Source organism: Colletotrichum aenigma (genome assembly GCF_013390185.1).
Source record: "Colletotrichum aenigma strain Cg56 chromosome Unknown KSG_Cg56_contig04, whole genome shotgun sequence".
In the NCBI taxonomy this organism is placed as follows: Eukaryota; Fungi; Ascomycota; class Sordariomycetes; order Glomerellales; family Glomerellaceae; genus Colletotrichum; species Colletotrichum aenigma.
The window spans coordinates 402,934-419,075 of NW_023500910.1; the positions used below are offsets into that span (position 1 = coordinate 402,934).

The following is a 16,142-nucleotide window of genomic DNA, read 5'->3' on the forward strand; positions in this document are numbered from 1 at the left end:
ATGGCATTTAAGCAGTGTATTGAAGCAGTGGCAAAGGTCGACAAGCAGCCTGGGAGTCTTCTTATCTCTCTGTGCCTATGTGATGATCGAATCATGTTTTCTTGCCGCCGACTCTTGCATAGTCTCATACTGCTTAATCCCACATCTGTGCAATAGTTTCTTCCGCCTATTTAAAAAAAGAAAAAAAGAAGAAAAAAAGGAAACAGTAGGTAGAGGTCTATATTGACTCCAGGGATGGATCAACACTCATAAGCTGGTCAACAAGGGCCATGTTCTTGGTGGATGATGTGAAGTCGCACCAATAGCCGCCTTCCTCTTTGCACATGATCTGGGCGTTGACTAACGGCCAACGATTAGCCACCTCCAGAAGCTTGTAACGAAATCTAATTCCACTTACATCTGGTAGGCCTTCCTCTGGGAAGCGAGTGACCAAACACAAGCGGTGGTGTGGGTACATACTGTGGTTCAGCATGCTGTTCTGTGTCTGCAACCAGTTCTTCGTCATTGCCGGCAGGTTGATCACGGCATTTAGAGAAATCAATCCCATGCCAAGCTGCTGTCCAGTTGGTGATGGTAAAACTGAGCTCCCCAGGTTCGCAGACGTGGATAGTGTACCCGCGTAAGGCTATCTCTCGAGTTACCGCAAAAGCCCGGTCGACATTCTCAGGCTTGAGAGCTTCGATAACAGCGAGTCGATTTTTGTAGGCTATGTCGCATACGGAAGTGTCTCGGCTGATTGGTAAATGCGCTGTGCTGTACATAACTGCATTGTGAAGGTATGGCTGATCGACCATGGGTGCCGGATGGCGACCTCGGGCTGCCTCAACGTTAGTTTATCAATATCTTACTCGAACCTCAAGCCATTTAACTTGCCATTCACAGTTCCAGTCAGCATGATCACTTTTGGTCACTTTCTATGCAAATGAGTTGACTGGAATATCATCAGCATCGTCATAGTAACGTGAGTGGGAATCATTGGTCTCACCTTCAACAGAAGAGCTGCGACAATGTCCCCATTTTTCACCTGCAACTTTGCGCCATGAGTCGAAGCGACTTTTGCTTGATGCTTCTCTCGTAAGTTGGCGATCAAAGCCTCGGGGGAAATCAAGAGTCGTCGGGTTTCGGATGGTTGCCAGATGAGTTCCGGAATGAAACCCAATAAGATCCCAGCTCTCTCCTTGGCAGTTGTGACTTTGTAAGTTGCCTTTCTCTGCAGTTCCTCCTCACTTATGTCTTTTGGACCGTCTAGAGCCCCACGTTCAAGTTGCAGGAACTGAGCTGGCTTTTCCCCACGCGCTACTTGCAGCCACGCTCTCACAGGGGCAGAGAACCCCAGCTGGTCCACAATCGCATGCGGAATGTTCGTACATAGAACAGTCGCATCTTCATACTGGGTCAGATGCACAAGAAACGTTGCGGTGTCTGGCTTATCCTCATAACATGCTCTTGGCCAGGCTGTAGGAGTCCGCTCTTTCTCTAAGTCAACGGTGGACTTCCCCCATGTGACCCCTTGGCTAGCTGATATGTTTGATGCGGGCAAAAGTTGGCTCGCAGCCAGAGTTGTTTGAACGCGGCGGCTCGACCAACCGAAAAGTGGGCCATCGTGAGAAGGTGTTGGGAGATGACAAACCAGACCACCCTGCTTTCCATCTGACTGAATCTTGGAACCGAGAATGGGGAGGTGGTTTCGTATCAAGTTGTCGAGAGAACTCCGCAAGATATTCTCTCGAATCGGATGCCGCAGGACGAAGAATACAATATTGCGGACGTAGTCGATGGGCTTCCACCGGTCCTTTGGGTCCAAATGAAGGATTTGGCCGCTTACTGTGCTATATTCATTTGTTTTCATGGCGATATGCTGCTTGCAGTGGCTGACTACTGAGACACGCGAATGAGAAAGTCTTCAGATGATGTACAAAATGAATGGCTTGCTGGGAGTGTGCGGTTCTCACTCTTTCGCGTCTATTGGAACTTGAATTAAGTGGCAAAGTATTCCGGAAATTTCCCTGGTTATCATAAACGGCAACACGATGCTTAGTAGACATTTATCAAAGTAAAAACAGAATTTTCCATGGGGTTGCGTAAACCTCAACAAATGGATTGTGACTAGGCTCAAAAGGTAACGTAGATATTGAAAGCGTTTCAAGGAATCGCAAAGTTCGCTGTCAGAGTATATGCTCATTCTCATTTTATTTCAGCGTTGCATTTGCATTATCCCATCGGCTGCAATGCCAACGCCAAGCAAATCGAAAGAAACACGTGTAAACCAATAGCGAAGGACGGAACAGCGTCCCTTGCATCTCATGTGTAACATTTGGCTGGCGCCACATTGCTACCAATTCACCAAGTCCCTTGCATTTATACGCGTTCCGGAGGGATGTTCACTGGGCTACCTCAATTGCGGAAATTGTGTTCGTAATCTTGCCAGCAGCCCGGTGGGATGGCAGGCATCTGCCAAGTATCTAGGGCGCAAAGGCCTTCTTGGCGTGAACGACTCTCAGGGACTGAGATGAAGTTCGTGGAGAAAGTCACAGTCTCGCCGAATCGGATGACGAGGGAATTCAGTTAACCCTCACCAAAGACGCTGAGCAGAATGATGTGGGATGCATGCGGGTTTGAGGGACCCGAGAAAGTGATGATTGCCAAGTCTGCAGTTGCTTTCTGGTGTCCATGCTTCTCCCTCAGTAGTACATCTGACTCTGCATTACGCTTGCCAAATAATCTGTCTGGGATAGCCGATAGTTGTCCTGCTCGAGAAACGAATTCGACGAAGGGTCGCTGTTGGCGTTGAAAACCAAGTTACTTCCGTAGCTCTCAGTTCCGTTTGCGAAATCTCCAGTCCACGTGGGCCAATTTGGCGCGCCAGAAACTTGTTTACCGTGTTAGCGACTCTTGTCTCCAAGGACACGGCAGCCCAATATGGGAAGTCCTGCCAAGTAAACGTACCTCCATGATGATTGGGGTCAAGTTCCGAGACGAATGACGCCCAACCTCCGCTCATGAGCTTGGAGGCTGTCGCGAATTGTGTTTGGTTGGACGTGGTGGCGTCCAAATTTGCGAAAATGAAGTTGACATCCATAGAATGATGCGAACCTAAACGGGCCGTGGTGCTAGGAGGTAAGAGATTGACCCTAGCTGAATATGCCTTTTGTCCAGCAGTAGCCCAGGCCTTCAAAGTCATTCGTCGTGAAGTTGTTTCGACAACATCAGTGTGGAACATGACCCCTCGCTTCCACTGAGCGCCGTACAATTGAATGTCTTCCGTCGAGGGAGTATATCCCGCGGGAAGTCCGGTGGCATTACTGGGATACAAGGCTTCGATCTTGGACACAGTGGTCTCATCCGGGCCGCCAGCCGCAACAAGTGCTTTGAAATCGTCGTCGGTGTCAATGGGTCCACCAAACATGAAGACAGTTGCCTCATCTGTTGTCGTCGAGTACATGATTGGTACACGAACGAAATGGCCCTTATCAAGAGATGCGGTCGGCCCATCCTGAAGGAAATCACCATCGACTTGCGTAAGCCATGGTCCAAGGCCGGTACCTGAGAATACAGGTGTGTTGCTGACATTCAGAGCGGCGGACAAGGACTCGACAGGTAAACTGCGGAGGCACTCGAGCGGGCTGGTCTTGTCGGCGCAGCCCGTTGTTTCCGTGATGTTTCGGTAGAGATCCTTGGTGTACGCAACGGGATCCTTGACGTTATATGGCCACTTCTCTGCCATACCGCCACTTTGCATGATTGCTCCGCGAAACAGACCGTCGTCTCTGCCACCGTACGCAATCAGATGCTTACCGACGGATAGGCCTCCCGCACTCTGACCAAAGATTGTGACCTTGCGTGGATCTCCGCCGAAAGCGGCGATATTCTCTTGGATCCAGCTCAAAGCCAACCTTTGGTCACGGAGGCCATTATTCGCAGAACCATTGACTGTCAGCTCATTTGATCCCCAGAGAAACCCAAAGGCGGAGAGTCGATAGTTGATGGAGACGGCAATCAAAGGTTTCTGAGCGGCGCTGGCTTGTCTTGCAAAGTTCGTTAAGTTAGTTTCCCTGGATGAACCGGCATAAAGTCCGCCCCTTGAGTAGATACTGTGTCAGTCTCAGTACGCAACATTGGGGCATGGAAACAAACCCATGGATCCAGACTGCGACAGGAAGAGCTTCAGTTCCGTTGTAATCGGTCGGCCGGATGACGTTCAGCGACAGGCAGTCTTCGGACATTGGATAGCTGGGAGGGGCCTGGAGTAGGGACGGTCAGCTTTCAATTTATGTTGTTCACATGGCTAGTTCTCACAGTGTATTGCATGCAGATATCAGCATACTCGACTGCTGAGCGGGGCGTCTGCCACGATGTGTTCAGACTTTCAGGTGCTTTGAAACGGCGATCTCCAACTGGAGGTTGAGCGTACGGCATTCCGAGGAAGACATCTTGTTCGTAGTTTTCCAGGTGAAGACCTTCGTAAGTCCCGTTCAGTACAGTGACAACAGGTCCTGCGTTTACCCGTTGAATCACGAGCAGCAACACACTGCTTAACAACACCGGTGAAACCATATTCAATCACGAAAACCGCCGGATGGAAATCTGACCGGAAACAAAGAGAGAGTCTCATTTTCGCGGCTACAGCAGTTCTTTTGTTTACATTCGGTTGTGATCTTCCGAATACTACATGATGTGCCAACTAGCCGATTGTTATGGCAGATAGCCGATGATAAGGCCCGGGAACGTGGCGATAAGAGGCAGATTGCCGCGATATGACAAGCTAACAGTTAATCATCGCCCGTCGTGATTTTATCCTGTGCAACAACCGTCACTAAAAAGATCGAAATTGGCATGCAATTGATAGACCTCGAGTTTGGAGGTAGGCCGTTTCAAAGCGGTCGAAAGACTACACCGTAGAATCTTTTCCATGTCGAAATCCGCATCCCCCTGCAAACCCCTTGCACACCTATCTCATTGAACATAAAACCTGTCTCAGCAGGGCCTCAATTAAGCTAGTAGGGGGAAAGTACACAGTATCAGTGCCTGTGACGAGTCAGATTCCCTACTTCAGCGGATTCCGTGTTGAAAGAGATTCTACGGATATCAATAGCTGTGGTCAACCTTGGAGAACCCCTTTGGTGCTGGTACTCACAGAGTCGTGACCAACTTCCGAGGGCCGAGTAGTACTAAGGGCTTCCGAGTGTGCTCTTCGTATCGCCTTCATATACCTTTTGCCCCTGTTGATAACGACTAGACTTTGCAGATAACATAGGGTAGACCTCGAAGATTATCGTAAGAATTTACCGCTGAGACTATGACTCTTTGAAACCGATTGCTCTAACCAGGTATATGCCATGGACAACTACAGACTTCACGGAAGCCCCTTTCCCTGCAAGTCTATCAACTCATCTATCGGATAATTCCGGTGGGCGCCGATAGTCTGAGACGTTATTACTTGATCGCAATGTGAAGTAACTTTCCATTGACTGCGTACCGTTAAACCTTATGACTCGATTGCAGGAGGTAGTTGTCGACAAGCAGAGCTGACTTGCGGACCCCCGATCACGTTCTTCGCTTTCGCGTCTCTTAGTTAGGTCGTACCTGCAACCCACCTAGGTAAGTACGTTCGTCTAATTGAAGACCTGTCCCAGAGCCATGGCCTTGAGATTTTGCCAAGGAATCGAAGATTGTCGCATATCCCACCTCAGTTGACGGACCACGTGCACCACCCACCTCCTCTCTTCGACTTCAGTGTGGCGGAAACTCGGCCGGGAACATGGCGCAAAAAGGCAAGGGAATAATTTTCCGCCAGCCATGGGCACCTTCACGCCTGTGTATCCCGTCGTCCTGGCCTTGCCCACCGGACAAAACGCAATAGACTTTGTGGCAGAAACGCAGCCGAGAACGACACAAATGGCCATCCATGTAACAATACACGACTCACGAGTCGTGGGCTACTGGTCTGCGACACTCATGACCCCCTTTTTGCATAATTTCGCCTCGTGTCATGGTAGTCCAGATTGCTGTGCAAAGTTTAAATCTTTAACAGTCGCATAATTCGTACACCAACACCGAGCTGACGCCTAGTAAGCCTCGTCCAGGGTTTAAGGGAACAGAAAGATATTAGCGTTAGACCGTCCTTTCATTGCGCGCCCTAACTCTCTTTCCCCCCGGTGCCAAGTATTCAGGTCCCATTTTTTGGAGGGGACAGTTACACCTAGAGGTTTTTGATTGATCGAAATCGGAAGTTTAGCGCCATGGATCGCGAACCAGACGCCTATTCCGTGGCTAGAACCTCAACTGTGAGAAGGCGTAGCATTGTCACCATAACCGACCGGCAGACGCTCTCCATAGACTTGAGCCTCACCTCTACAGACACGTTTCCATCCGTATTCGCGGACGAAAAGACCAGAAGTCCTAGCCTCGTTCAAGAGAAATCAATCAACATGAGCACAGAAACCATTCAGGAGAATCGAGAGAACGAGAAGAAAGATGAACCGTCGGCTCTGGTAGTACCGCCAACGCCTAAGTACCTGTCTGGATACAGATTGTTCCTGGTGATGACCTGCGTGACACTTGTCTGCTGGCTCATGTTCCTCGACAGCTCAATTATTGTCACTGTAAGCCAAAGCTGCCGGGAAACGCTGTCAGAGATCTTTGGGGCTGATACTGTCATAGGCCATTCCAGCGATTACCGACGAATTCCACTCTCTTGGCGATATTGGTTGGTATGGAAGCGCGTATCACCTCGCAAACGCAGCATTTCAGCCCCTTACAGGAAAGATCTATCGCTACTTTAGCTCTAAAGTAAGAGAAGCCAATGCATATGGCAGTCCTTTGCTGACAGTCGTAGTGGTCGTTTTTCACGTTCCTGGTGATCTTCGAACTCGGCTCGCTGATTTGCGGCGCAGCGACGTCTTCGATGATCTTGATTGTCGGTAGAGTCATTGCGGGAATGGGCAGCGCCGGTATCATGAGTGGAGGACTTACAATCATTGCTGGATCCGTACCTTTGGAAAAAAGACCAGGTCTGTTTGATGTAACCTCTTTTTTCAATTTTGTCACATGCTAACAACCAGGCAACAGCTCTTACTGGATTGCTGATCGGCCGTAGGTCTTCGCAACCATTGCCTAATGGTCTAAGCTGACAACATGTGAAGTCGCAAACAGTGGAAGTGTCTTCGGTCCAGTCCTGGGAGGCGTGATAACGCAATACAGCACGTGGAGATGGGGTGAGTAACTTTACACCTGCTGAAGGTTCCCGAAGAAGACGTCAGCTCTAACATCAGATGATGGCGTGCAGCTTTCTACATCAACCTTCCCATTGGCGGTTTAGTCTTGCCTCTCCTCGTTTGGACAGATATTCCCGATCAAGTCCCGAAACCAAGTCCGATGGCTGTGATTCCGAAGCTACATCAATACCTCGACTTTCCTGGATTTGTTCTTTGCGCTGGAGCAGCTGTCTTGCTGCTTCTGGCTTTGGAGATTGGCGGAAACGAGGAGTTCAGTAGCCCAACGGTCATTGGGATGTTCTGTGGTTCTGCAGTATCGTTCGTCGCGTTTTTGACTTGGAATTATCGAATGGGCGATGATGCACTTATCCCCAGGTCAATGGCAGGAAAGCGACCGGTCTGGTGCGCCGCTTCAACCAACTTCACGATGGTCGGTTCTGCAATGATCCAGATCTATCTCCTTCCGCTCTACTTCCAAGCAGTCCAGGGCTCAACGCCTTCCCAGAGCGGAGTCAACGTTTTACCGAGTATTCTGTCGCAACTCGTAGCTGCTTTTGGTGGAGGTATACTAGGTGAGTTGCGCTTCAAACTCAGACTTTGGCAAAAAGTTTGCTGACTTTCTTATTAGTGGGCAAGCTCGGATATTACCTTCCATGGGCTATCGGAGGCACCGCAGTAACAATCGTTGCCAGTGGGCTCTTCACAACATTGACACCAACTACACCAATTGCGCAATGGGTAGGGTTCCAGATTCTGACTGGAGCTGGTCGTGGTGTCGTGTTGCAAATTGTAGGTTGCAATGTTGCAGCTGAGCATATTAGAAAGGCAACTGACAACTGGGTTCTCTAGCCAAGCATCGCCATACAAGCCAATTTGCCTCCGGAGCAGATTGCCCAAGGAATGTCTTTCGTAACATTCTCTCAATTCATGGGTTCGGCCATCGCCTTGGCATTGGGCAACGCCATCTTCGTTGGCGCTCTGAAAGCAGACCTCCCCGTGTTCGCCCCGGACGTCGACCCTAACTTGGTAATTGGAGCCGGCGCAACTGGGTTCCGCAAAGTTGTTGCCCAAGTTGCACTGCCAGGCGTATTGATGGCCTACGTATCCAGCATCGACAAGGAGTTTTTCCTGTCGCTAGGACTCGCGATCGCGTCATTCTGTTTTGCATGGGGGATGGGATGGAAGGATCTTAGACCCAATAAGAAACCTACGAAACCTGACTCGAGCTCATCATAAAAGAAGAGCTTTAGGTTTTCGACCGATTGAGAATAATTACTGTTAGCGAGATAGCCATACCTTAGTCATACTATTACTGAACAACCTCGGTGCAAAGATTCGTCCACACATGTTACCTAAGATCCGAACAGCAATCACGATGGTTGAATGTCCAGTATTTAGAGTTGACTCCGAATCCTGGAATCCGGATTCAGCGGTTGAAAGTGGACCTTCACTGCTAAGCGAGGCATCAGGAGTGATGGTCGGATGGTAGAGGTGGGCAACCGTGCGTTGGGCAGTGTACGCGTTGCGATGTGGCTTTAGCTACAGACTCCACTCGTCCAAAGAAGGAATTGTGCACGAAGGAACTGATTCAAAGACACATGACGCGTCAACAACTCACAACTCAAGTTGTCGACAACTAGGCGAGCCACACTTCAAGAACTGCTCAACTGCGAAGACTGACTCTTTCTCGTGGCACATGAAATTCTATCATGCGCCAGAAAGTGTGCGCGGGGAGAAAAGCAGGCCGCCGGGGAGTCTCAACAGGCGATGATGGGCTCAGAATTGCCTGCCTCGCTCCAGTTAGGCATGTGCCTATGGTCACGCAACGTGGCACCCACGTAGTACACTGTACACAGAGATTGGAACGTCCCAACAGAACAGTTGACGCGTTTCAGCCCTCTGATCTGCCAAAGCTACTGTACAGCCAGCCCCTAGCTGTCGAACGGTTGCCAGCTTCTCCAACCCCTAAATCGTTCGTTCTCGGAGCGGCCGGACGCTGGGATCACCGGGGGCCATTCCTCCGAGGCGATCCACTGTTCGTCTTCGGCAATGCCTTTGATCTACGAGCGACGGCCGTTAGACTTTGAGCTCTTGCAAATCCGGAAAGCTTGACAAAGACTTTGCTTTCCTCTCGGAAAAGCGGCGAGTCGATTCTGCTGCCCATCCTCATCTCAGTCTTTTCAGATATAATGAACGGCTGCCAAGACCGAACATAAGCACTCGGCAGAGGCTGAGCACCGCCATCGCCTTGATGGAGTCATGTGGCTTTCCTGCCCGTCGTCTGTTTACCTGAATAGCGGTTCGTTCACCAAGTCAGGTCCAGCCCGACAGCCTCCCCGCGAGGCATGCTGAAACTGATCTGAGAGATAACCCGCCCGCGGGGAGCCAAGAAGGCAGTACTCATGCGCTTTGACCGTCTCGACAGGTGTTCAGGGTCTCATCGACCCGCTCTTGACTCAAGAAGGCAACAGTGCGCCCGCAAAATAAATGGAAAGCGTTGGAACGTGCGTCCCAAGAGGCGAAAACGAGTATTGTGGGATAGAGTTCGCGCGATCTACGAGTTCATCTTGTCGTCCCGCAGCTTCGGAGTTGTCTTTTGTCCAGAGATGGAATTCGCCGAAGATTGTTTGGGCCTCCCACTGGCTTGTTACCCCCTAGTTCGGCAAAGCCTGGCGCCTAGTGTACGAATAGTGAGAGGCAACACAGAGCCGACGAAGGATGGATGGATGGGCACTTTTCCGTCTGGGTGATGTTAGCCCGCGCCATGAGCAAGTCACTATCAAGGTTTTCATTTTTCCGTTGGTTCCCCCTCGTTTTTGCCAAGCGGCGCCGTCTTGGTGTTTCTTGATTCAATCTATTTACTCACTTCGCCAAGAGCTCCAGCCTTGCTCCAGACAATTGTTCTAGTGCGAGAGGCTCAGACACAGCCCCCATGAAAAGAGGATTCACGTGCCGTTGCCGCCGATCGAGACGGCGGCGGGGGAAACCCGCGGCGGCGGGTGCTAGTGCCCGTCGAGCACGTTCGGCGGCACGCCGGATGGCTCCAGCAGTCAGTGCCATCCTTGAAGAGTTGACATATATGTCACAGTTGGCCGAATAGGAACTCTAAATTTATTCGCGCAAATTGATTCAAAAGATTGTGTGGCATGACCACTATGTCGAGTCGTGGAGCTCAAACCTGCCAAGACTCTACGACTCTTTCCAGTTTACCTTTTTGGCACCCTCTGTATGACCGCATCGTTGGGCAGCCATTGAGCCCTCTTATTGTTTCTAAACTAGACAGTACCAAATGTCTTGGCCTTCGTCGTCAATTGATCCCCCCACCTGAGGCTTTGGTCTTGGCAGTCGTTGTCTTGGCATAGTAGTTGTTTTTAGAAGATTCACGAAGCTGTCACGATGCACGTCTGACTGACTGAAAACGTCTTGGGAACAGAACTGACGAACCACCGTCTTGAGTTCTTGTCCGAGGTCCGTGTGCGCCGCTCTTCACGGAACGTTGGAATCGCCTTTCTCGCAAAACGAGATAATTCGTCAGCCCCATCACGGAAGCCATGGATGGCTTCCTCACGATTGTTGCAGTGGACCCTAATTGAAAGAAGGTTTGGGGGGACATAACGATGTTGCATAGCCTAGGAGCTATTGAGAAAAGTGCACAGCGGCTAAACGGAGCGGTTCCGCCCTGCAAGAAAGCCCCGTCACCAGCCCAATGGTTGGCTTATTTCCAGAGCGGTGGTAAAGGCAATGTGTGCCAAGTCGGATCGGCATCTTGACATGCAAATGGGCGCTGAGTCGACATATCATACGTGAGTGGTTTCCTGGAAACCTTAAAATAAGAAATCGACAATGCGCATGATTGCTTGACCGAAAAGGGAAGAGCAGGTTCTACCGAGACATCTCATCTAGATCTGACAAGGCCCCCCGCCCCCGCGCAAGAACCCCGACATGAGTCGAACGCGCGGATGTCCTTGGCGTGGCTAGGGCGAATCTTGGCAAGGTTGACTATTTTTGAAGTCTATGGTCTTCGCGGCTAAGAAAGAAGTAGATATAAGCTTCATTGGTTGTCACTTGGTAGCCTTTTGACATTATTCGTCTCTTCTCATTTGTCGTGCAGGTACATGAACCTTTGCCGCCAACATGCTGTTCTCACAAAGAAGCGCCTGCGATCGTTGCCGAGCTCTTAAGAGCCGGTGCTCCAGAGAGTCTGGAGCTGCCAAGTGCGAGAGATGCCAACGCCTTCAGATTGACTGCTTCTACAGCCCGCCGAGACGGATGGGCAGACCAGCGAAGAAGAGATTGGGCCAGGAAAACAACAGCGCAGCAGTACCACCACCACAACCGCAACCTTCATCCGGTTACCGGCGCTCTTCAACAATGTCCAGCGCAACTATTCAGTCGAGCCAATCCGAACTGGTTCAAACACCAAACAACGACACAAACGAGTTTCAATATGGGTTGGGTATCATTCAGAGTCATCCTGCAGAGGATGCACCTTGGGCAGAGACTTTCGAAGACCCGTTGCTTGGACTTTTGCAAAATAACGACCCAAAGATGGTGGCAACAGAGTGGATGGATCACGATTCGTTGGGGTTCTTGGATCATCAGGACAGCACAATGATTTCCGACCACGGACTTCCACTGACTCCTCCAACCACCATCGGATCCCTCCCGAATGGCTCGGAAGACGCATGGATGCCCAGTTGCGAACAACCAAGCGATTTTGGACATCTAGAGTCATTCGCATGCGACACCCTCCCGTCATCACCGGAACATGAGCCGAAATCCACGGAGCCCGCGACTCAGCGCCTGCTGGAGCTTCAGTCTCATCTCTTCGCCCGCCACATGGCAAAGGCGCAAAATATGGACAGCCTGCCTGCTCTCATCAACACTACAGTCCACTCGACTGAGACCCTCATCGACATCGTGGAGGGCCTCCCGCAGCTCCGACCCAGTGTGGAGGGCCGGCGCTCCGCTTCGCCACTCTCATCTTGGGGTGCCGGATCTGACCCTGCCGGCTTCAACGCGCCAGCTGCCACATACGCGGCGCCGGACCCTCAGCTCCAGCAAAATCCGAGCCATGCAATTACAATTTCTCTTTTCATTACCTGCTATCTTGTTCTTTTGGACTCTTACGACGAGCTGCTTTCAGCTCTGCGAGCACGTTTGCAGTGCTCCCGGCAAAGCCAGGGCCCGAGTCCCGCCAGCGACATGGGCCTGGCACAGCCATTCTTCAACAGCACATCAGGGGGAAACCTCAACAAGTTCAACCTTGTCAGCTCTTTCGACTTGGATGTCAACTCTGTTGTTTTCCTCCTGTCACGAATGATGAAGCGGTTGCACAAGTCCACGGAGAGCCGCTTCGTGGCCGTTTCGATGGAGAACCCTGCGATCAACCACATGAAGGGACAGAATCAAGGTGGATACCCGGTTAGGCATGGGTCAATTAGCTATGATTTCCAGGATGGGGCCAGCCAGGATACAGATGCATTTTCGGAGCCGTCTCCGGGAGGTTCATTCTCCCCGATGATGATGATGGGGAACTACGCTCTGAGGGAAGTGAGCCAGAGACACCAAAGCGTGATGGAGTCGTTGCGCGTCATTAGATGGCTGGCTGATGAATTATGACATAGCGTTCACCAATAAAACCAGAATTGCTTCTGCACGAATTAAGACGCAAATGTCCTTTGAGACATCGTGAGTTCTCCGCGAGTCGTTTTGATGGGTGTGTCCAAGCTTCCGTGACTCGACCAAGAATTGAAACCAGCTCACTACATGTACTCTGTATTGTGACTGGATTGTGATCGACTGGGGAAAAGGCCAGTCGTCGTAATACCCTGCCGCAAATCATCCTATGATGAGATGAGAGATTATTTCCACTGGCCACAACAGCCTCGAATGAATCTATTAATAGCACCCACACGAGGACGAATCCAAACATTTGGAACTTCATCCCATCTTGTCGGATGGCTCCGTAACGGTTGGTATGGTCATGCCCAACAAGAACACAGGCTGTAGAGGTCTCAAATCAAGCCTAATTATACACTTTAAACACTGCTCGGAGATAATTTCGGGTCCTGTCAAATCTGGCAGTATCTGATGTGTTTTGCAAATTGAGTCAACGGCGAAGCAAACCTCCTCGGTGTCCGACTCGTTCTTGGCGGGCGCAGCTCGTCGGCGTCACAGCAATCGTGCGTCAAAGACCAGCCGCGACGGCTTGGCAGTAGCTAGTGGAAGTAGTGCGCCCAGATTCAGATCAAGATCTCCCAGGCCAACTTATGAGCTGAACTGGGACTCCAGAGTCTGGCAAAATCAAACGGTAGCGGCTAAGATCTGACCAGGGCCTCTTAGATTCACATGTACATTCCGGTGCTAGCGCGTGGGGTTCCGGTGTTTGAACTTTGAGCGGGACAATCTCCGCCTCCCTTATCTTATCTATTCCGCAGCATCGGTAGTCATCGGAACTCAATTCCACGTCTAATCGTCTTCGGAATTCAGAATACCAGACATGATGTTGATGGCTTGATCATCTGATTTACTTCAACACATACAAACTTCCAGGTAACGATGGCCGGAACCAAGGGTAAGACGTTGGCATTTGCATGTGAGCAGTGCAAGTCAGGCAAACGCAAGGTTAGTACCAGTACCCCACCTCGAAGGGTGCATGGGAGCATGCAGCAGTGGAGATCATGTTGGTTGACATATTGGACTGGATATTGGAGTGCGATGGGGTCAAACCGAAGTGCTCGCTATGTTCTAGGCTAGGCAAACCTTGCACCTACGTTGAGCAGCGTCCGAAGAAGTAAGTTGCCTGCAGCCAGACAAACCCCGGGTGGTCTCGGGCGGAGTTAAACCGGACCTATCTAGGAGAAAGTACTGGGACGAAGACTATGTGAAAGGTCTCGAGCAGCAGGTACAAGCTCTCCTCGCTGTTGTAAGACAATACGAAAGACAGTTTGGTATCTTGCCATCTTCGGAAACGGCTCCGTTGCCACTCATCAAAGGCCTCATACCGGATGAACATCAGGAATTCGAATCGAACCTTGTCAGTTATCGGCAGCATGAACACAGCGATGGCCTGGAAGGACCAATATCTCTCGCAGCAACATTGCAGAATCATCAAGAGCTGCCTCCATTTCCTACCCATGAAAGATCTCCAGTGGCCTTGGAAGAGCTAAGTGTCATGATGTGGAGGATGAACCTGGGCGACGGCGCAGTCATCACCCAGGACGGCGACTCGGCTCTTTCTTATGAGATTGCAGCAGATTGCGCTGTGGAATTCTCTCATTTCTCACCCCCTGATGAAATCCTCCGCTACAGTCGAGACTCGAACTTGCTATCGAAACTCGCGTCAGTCTTCCTCGACAACATCAACCAAGAGCATCAATTTACACCATACACATCACCTTCATTTCTGGATCAATACCCATACCAAAGTATCGATGAAACCTTCCTCCATACTGCCATACTTGCAACAGGAGCCGCCTTCCTAGCAAGCCGAGACCCGAATATGGCCAAGATCGGCGAGGACTTTGCGAAGTACGCAGAAAAGCTCGTCTTTGACTGTTGTCGCTATCGGCCCACGCTATCAGTAATTCAGGGAATGTGTATCCTATCATTCAGATCTTTGTCCATTGGGAAAGACCACTTGGGCTGGATGTTCATCTCTATGGCTGGGGGTTTGTGCGTTCACTTACGACTACATGTTCTTGCGTTGGATGAATGTGCTGGGAGAGCTTTGAAGCCTACGTCGCCAGAGATCAGGACGTTCTGGATGTTCTACTTTGTCGACGTATCTGCAATCACAATTCTGGGGAGGAATTGCGCACTTCCGTGGCGGCGCGTCAATGTGCCCGAATTCCACACAACGTTGAACGCCGAAACCGCAGGCTTGGCAGAGCTCTCATTCGCATGGCAGAGTCAGCTATGGTACACCCACGCCGAAGCCATGGACCAGATGTAAGTGACATGATCACCGCTAGCCAGTATCATTGGAACTTATTCTGACAAGTTCAACTTCAGATTCGCCCCATCCTTTGAGAAGCTTGCTATGGCACAGCAAATCAGGCTTCTCGTATCGACGCTCGAGCAGCTCAACACCTTCTTCCGCTCGAAACCACACCGACTGCACATGAACAATGACGCCCCGAAACCAATCGTTTTCTTTCACTTGCAGTATCATATGGCAATAATGATCATCATATCGTCGTTCCTGCGATCTTTCACCTCCTCGGACACCCCTGGTATCAGCGAAGCCGAAGCAAATAGTTCACTACTCGTACTACGATCTATCACGAGCGCTGCGTCAGAGACAATACGTCTATGTCGGCTGTATCGGGACAAGTACACCTTCACGATGGCACATCCTATCATAGTACACCATCTTTTGAGCGCGATTCTTGTGCATCTGATGAACGCCACCAGTAGCGATATCACTTTGAGAAGACAGAGCTCGCGTTGGTTACGAACAGGGATGGGGCTTCTGGATGAACTGCGGGAGATATGGCCCACGCGCGTTAATAAATGCATCCGTGTGGTGCGCGTGCTGGCTCAAAAATGGGGAGCAGTAGGTGCTCTTCCAATGGCATTCGCAGCTCCTGTTGAGCCGTCCGCGCAGGAAAGGGAATCACCACGACAAGATTCAAGCTTTTCCAGCCGACTCAATGACCCAGCACAGACGACTGTTGGGTTCTACGATGGCCATGATGTCACTCCCTTCAATGGGCATGCATGGCAAACCGGAGAGATGTCATCTGTATCAGAGCTGTTAGGGGCTTTTGGAAGTTTATCCAGCTTGCCAGATCTCGGATGGTTGTACGAGGGTCAAGATTTTGATACAAGCGGAAGTTAGCCTAGAGACTTTTCTACTACATGTACTCCAGCCCGTGAGACTTGCTTCGAATACTTTCCAAGATCTGTTGCCATGTCCTTTAG

At 50.6% G+C, this 16,142-nt stretch overlaps 4 protein-coding genes across 4 annotated transcripts; 3 read left to right on the top strand and 1 right to left on the bottom strand.

Annotated features, from left to right (window-relative positions):
* Positions 1 to 2,681: 2,681 nt before the first annotated feature.
* LIP5-1 (Lipase 5) lies at positions 2,682 to 4,554 on the bottom strand (the record flags this gene model as incomplete). Its single annotated transcript, XM_037321217.1, has 4 exons — positions 2,682 to 2,869; positions 2,947 to 4,091; positions 4,135 to 4,241; positions 4,297 to 4,554. 4 exons carry the CDS (start codon positions 4,552 to 4,554, stop codon positions 2,682 to 2,684), a joined length of 1,698 nt encoding a protein of 565 aa, XP_037179618.1.
* A 1,874-nt stretch (positions 4,555 to 6,428) lies between these two features.
* Positions 6,429 to 8,450, top strand: mlcE-3 (Efflux pump mlcE; the record flags this gene model as incomplete). Its single annotated transcript, XM_037321218.1, has 8 exons — positions 6,429 to 6,602; positions 6,661 to 6,789; positions 6,836 to 7,010; positions 7,069 to 7,092; positions 7,143 to 7,214; positions 7,286 to 7,786; positions 7,843 to 8,003; positions 8,064 to 8,450. The coding sequence occupies 8 exons, from the start codon at positions 6,429 to 6,431 to the stop codon at positions 8,448 to 8,450; spliced, it is 1,623 nt and encodes a 540-aa protein (XP_037179351.1).
* Positions 8,451 to 11,825: 3,375 nt separating this feature from the next.
* Positions 11,826 to 12,836, top strand: CGCA056_v005968 (uncharacterized protein; the record flags this gene model as incomplete). The annotated part of the gene is made up of 1 exon (XM_037321219.1): positions 11,826 to 12,836. The coding sequence occupies one exon, from the start codon at positions 11,826 to 11,828 to the stop codon at positions 12,834 to 12,836; it is 1,011 nt and encodes a 336-aa protein (XP_037178997.1).
* Positions 12,837 to 13,897: 1,061 nt separating this feature from the next.
* On the top strand, positions 13,898 to 16,059 carry nirA-3 (Nitrogen assimilation transcription factor nirA; the record flags this gene model as incomplete). The annotated part of the gene is made up of 3 exons (XM_037321220.1): positions 13,898 to 14,010; positions 14,076 to 15,167; positions 15,231 to 16,059. The coding sequence occupies 3 exons, from the start codon at positions 13,898 to 13,900 to the stop codon at positions 16,057 to 16,059; spliced, it is 2,034 nt and encodes a 677-aa protein (XP_037178996.1).
* Between the last annotated feature and the right edge of the window lie 83 nt (positions 16,060 to 16,142).